Source organism: Gossypium raimondii, chromosome 9 (assembly GCF_025698545.1).
Source record: "Gossypium raimondii isolate GPD5lz chromosome 9, ASM2569854v1, whole genome shotgun sequence".
Classification (NCBI taxonomy): Eukaryota; Viridiplantae; Streptophyta; class Magnoliopsida; order Malvales; family Malvaceae; genus Gossypium; species Gossypium raimondii.
The window spans coordinates 8284167-8289223 of NC_068573.1; the positions used below are offsets into that span (position 1 = coordinate 8284167).

Sequence of the window (5057 nt, forward strand, 5' to 3'; positions counted from 1 at the left end):
TCACTTTAATTAAGATAATTGGTTGAATTAGTTACTGCTGTATAAAATTTCGTTAATTCACTAACAAATTATTGACGTGGCATGTTAACCCATTGAGTGATTGACATGTGACATTTATTTTACTTTTGACTAAAACTAAGAGCCTCTCTATAATTAGTCCAAAACACTTTTTCCCTCTATACCTTAGAAATGGAGATACCAAATCCCCATGTCGTCATCTTGTCACTCCCTATTCAGGACCATCTTAAAGCTACCTATCGTTGTGGAGGCATTTAAGCCTCATGTGGGTTCCTCGTCTACCTCAATTGAACAACAACTGCCAGTTGATGTTGTCGTTGCTTGTAGTCAACAACTAGAACCAAAGGCGGCAAACAAGTGTTTTATCTGTAGGATGAAGGTTGGGTTAACTGGGTTTAAGTGCAGGTGCGAGAATACGTTCTGTGGCGAGTATTGGTACCCAAAAAAACATGAGTGTTCTTTTGATTTCAAGGGTGTTGGATGTGATGCCATTGCTAAGGCAAACCCTATTGCTAAAGCTGATAAGGTGGAGAGGTTCTAAAGGTTGGGGCTTGTTGTTGAATGAACGTGTTTCTTCCTTTTATTTCTTTCCATCTTGAGCTTATCGAGGGCTCAATTAGATTTAGGGTCGATGGAATTTTGTGGGGGTGATTTAGCAATTTATGTTGTTACTAGTGTTTTGTTGGGGTTGTGGGATATCATTGAGGGGGTTGTTTAAGGGTGAATCACTCCATAATTAAAAAAAAATGGATCAATGAATGTTTTAAGTTTCATTTTTATTTTGAATGTATTTTCCTTTGATCTTTCATTATAACAATGGATCAATGTTGTTTATGTAACGGCTTGATTTTTAATGATATCAAAAAATGTAGTTTCAAAATCCTATTTTCGTAAACCGAGCCTATAAATATTAAATATAAATTTTACGGGTTAATGTAAAAATATATTGAGGTTCGTGAAGTAATTTTATCAATTAAATAATTAATTAAGACACAATAACTAAATTATAAAAGTTCAATCACTATAAATTTTCAATTGAAAAGATTTGAGAACTTAAATTGCAATTAGCCAAGGGTCTAAAATGATAATGAAACCATTTTAATGTCGAAGTTAGTGGGTGGTGATGTCAAAATCCACTAAGAATGATTTAAGTTAGATTAACTTAGTTTAAATCATGTTTATGTTATTTAAAATATTTTAATTAAACTTTAATTAAACTATATAAGTTAAGTTAGTTGTCACACGCCGAAAATCGGGTTAACAAAATCGGGTAATTTAATCGTGGGCTTGATTGAAATATTGAGTTAGTGTCGTAGAAATTAGAAATTAATAAAATAAAATAAATAATTAAATAGGAATTAATAATGAAAATAATAATTGGATTGATAAAAATATATTGGTGACGGTTAAAATTGGAACAGTCTTTAAATAGGAGCATTTAGAATAATGGAGGAAATATGAAGGGGCACGGAGGTAAATAGCTCAAATTTTAAATTTCAGTTGGCTACATATGACCATCCACCGACCCTTCCTTCAAGACTTTCAACAATTTCAAAAATTTGTTAGATATGAAATAAAGAGTTTTCTCTCAAAATTCCTTTCATCCTCTTAATTTTATAGCATCCAAACATATTTTTCCTCCAAAATTTCAAAAAGTCATTCTTTGTCCTTAAATTTTCTATTAACACTTAGTTCATTTTTGCTCAAATTGCTCCAATTTTGTGGAGATCTTCGAATTAAAGGTAAACATTCTGATTTCTTATGGTTTAAACATTTAAAGTGTAATTCAATTCATGTTTTCATAGATCTAAGCAAGAAATTATAGGATCTATGGTTTTGAAGCTTGATTTTGCATAAAAATGGTGAATCTCATAATAGAGGGCTAAGTGATGGTTTTAAAATGATTTTCAACTTATTTTGACATGATTAAAAGATTTATAAACTTAATTTAATGAATCCCTAAAGAAATTACATGAATCAAATTATTTTTCTTCTTGAGATTAAAAACGAACGTGATTTCAAAAAAATGTTGATTTGTGAAATTGAGTAAAATTAATGGTTTAAATCTGTAATTAAGCATTAGATCTGATGTTAGGAAGTGAAAATAGAGGATTTACTTGAGTTTAATTGAAGTAATTAGAGGATTTAAAGTAACACGAGTTGAGCTTGCTAGATTTAGGAGAGTGATGAGCTGCTATGTTGTTAGGTGGATAATTTGTCTGTTTAAGAATGAAAATAGCTTGTATTTATATTGTGTTATGCGAAGGCTCTGATCATGAAGAAGTTGCCACTTTCACACCCTATACCCGGTCCAGTCGTTGGACCCGATTATAAGATGCTACAACAGTAAACTGAAACATTCCCAAGCAGTTTATTCAATATTACTCAATAATCAATAAATGTAAGTTAATTCCATGTTAAACATATATTACAATCAAATTCAAGTTTTAGTTGGCTTATGAAAACCTTTGAACAAGTTCAAAACTAAATCGGGACCAATCTGAAACATTTACAATATAACAGGTAAAATGCAAAATAGGGGTCACACGATTGTGTGACAGCACAGACACCGTGTAGTGTAGGGAGGCGGTCGTGTGGCCAAATCGTGTGACAGAGCTCAAACCGTGTGGAAGGAGACACACGATCGTGTCTCCAAACTGTGTAACTGATTGATGCCATGTGGACCTAAAATTTCAAAGTTTAAATCGAGCACACAACTGTGTTACCAACCGTGTGGGGCACACAGCTATGTGGTAGACCGTGTCACAAGCCGTGTGTATCCAAAACACCTTTAAACACAAGCAATGTCATCCATCTTTTCTTAGAAATCAAGCTATACCATTTGCATCTATTTATACCAAGTCAAAACTCACTAAAACATGTCAAAACATGTTCATTGAACATTCAATCTAAACCTAACCAATATGTCCTTAATGTCATCACAATATAATCATGAAACAACAACCATCCAAAACATTAACATTCATGCCAAGATTTTTCATGCCTACACATATTTATACAATTATCATTGCTTTAACTAAGATATCAATAAGCAAATTCAATAAGTGACCTAAAACATAAAAATCTATTTTCACAATTTATGTATACCTTATTAAACTATGCCATTAACCATTTTATACCATTCAAGCCATTTACTTCAAACATCAACAATTACCAACATTTAATATCAACTCATGCTATTACCTAAACTTAAACATAATCCCATTCAAATATTGGCTAACATTATCAACTTACTAAATGTCAATTAGGTACCAAGCACTTAATACATCAAGGTTAGTTATAATCTTATTCATAACCAAAATACTAAAACATGGTCGTTAATTTGCAAAGTAGACACCCTATATACATGCCACAAGTAACCATACTTTCAAACTTACAAAACTACCGAGTTAGAAGATAGTAGGTGTGAGCTCCTGCTAATCAAATCGACATGTTACGAGTATTCAAAATCTACAGAATAATAATAATAGAAGTAAGCATATAAAATACTTAGTAAGCTCATACAATTCAATTCACTCATACAATTCAATTCAATAACTTACCTTTCTCATTTAATAGTTAATTGCAAATAGCTATTCAAAATATTATCCCTATCACGACATAGTTCAAAAAATTTCGGGTCAATAAATAACGAACATACATGTATTCAAAGATCATATTTCGTCCACATTAATGATACAATTTCACACTGTATATCCTTTGATTTTCCAATGGAATTTTGTAAAAGTAACTCAGTACACGAGTGCGGCTAACATAAGATGCTCGTCCGAGCTAGTCATATACAGAAACATAAGTGTCAGGTTACCTGTCCAGGCTAAACCAGTGACCACAGAAAAATAGCCTAACCAAGGCTATAAATAAATGTAAGGTTACCAGTCCAGGCTAAACCTTTAAAGTGACAACAGATTACCAGTCCAAGCTAAATTTGTGTCAAATGTATATCCGACTTTGCAACAAATACTGGAGCTCGATCTAGTCGGGAATCAATCTAAAACCTCGTAAATGAGACTTTTACTCGGTCCATCGCAATTATCTCAGAATTCAATTAATTACCAAATAGTTTGAATTCAATTTCAGTAGTTTCTATATGTATATAATTAACAAAAATTAATAAAAAAATTATAATCATAGAAGTATTATGAACTTACCTGACAAAACCGTAGCAGTTTAGCTATCAGGGACTATTCGGCAGTTTTCATATTTTTGCCTAAGTCAACAACTTGATCTATATAATAGTTAAGATTCAAAATATAAATATCAATCTCATAATAACAGTCAAATTCATGCTTACAATCTTTTAATTTCATTTTACATAATTTCCCTAAACTTTTACATTTTATTCAATTTAGTCCCTAAAATAAAACTTATCGTAACTTCCTAATTTGGACTTCAAACTTTAAATTAACTTCAAATAAATTCAATTACATTCAAATATTATAAAATTTTTAGAAATTACATATCAATTTTAGGATATTAATAATTTAGTCCTTATGTTCAAAATTAATAAAAATCACATTATAAATTAGTCCTTAAACATTTCATAGCTTCCAAATCTACAATTTCATGATAAAAACATCTAAGATTCATCAATGACAAGTTTTAAAATCTTTAACAATTTCAAAATCAGAGATACGTATTAGTTGGACCTAGTTGCAACGATATCAAAAACATTAAAATTACAAGAAACATGATTGATTTGCTTACCAAAAAAGAGGTTCGAATGTTACTGGAAGTTTGTCAATGGCTTCTCAAATTTTCTTTCCTTCCATACGGTGGAGAATTAGCAAATAGAAGATGACAACTTTACTTTTATGTGTTACTCATGTATTTAATATAATTATATAAATTTTAAAATTCATTTCTTTAACTTAATCCATCAAACAGACCACTCATAATAAAAATTGTCTTGTTTCCATGTAGAAACTCAATCTAATAATATTTAACCTTTTTATCAAATAAAAATAATAGCGAAAGAGTTTTACAATTTTTACGATTTAGTCCTTTTACTTAATTAACTA

General features: G+C 30.6%; 1 protein-coding gene across 1 annotated transcript; it reads left to right on the forward strand.

Moving 5' to 3' along the window:
- Nucleotides 1–208: 208 nt before the first annotated feature.
- Nucleotides 209–559, forward strand: LOC105797439 (zinc finger A20 and AN1 domain-containing stress-associated protein 7). The gene has a single exon (XM_012627416.1). The coding sequence runs from the start codon at nucleotides 209–211 to the stop codon at nucleotides 557–559; it is 351 nt and encodes a 116-aa protein (XP_012482870.1).
- Nucleotides 560–5057: the final 4498 nt, after the last annotated feature.

Coding starts and splice junctions, on each gene's coding strand:
- LOC105797439 (XM_012627416.1), top strand. CDS start 209: ATGTCGTCATCTTGTCACTCCCTATTCAGGACCATCTTAAAGCTACCT.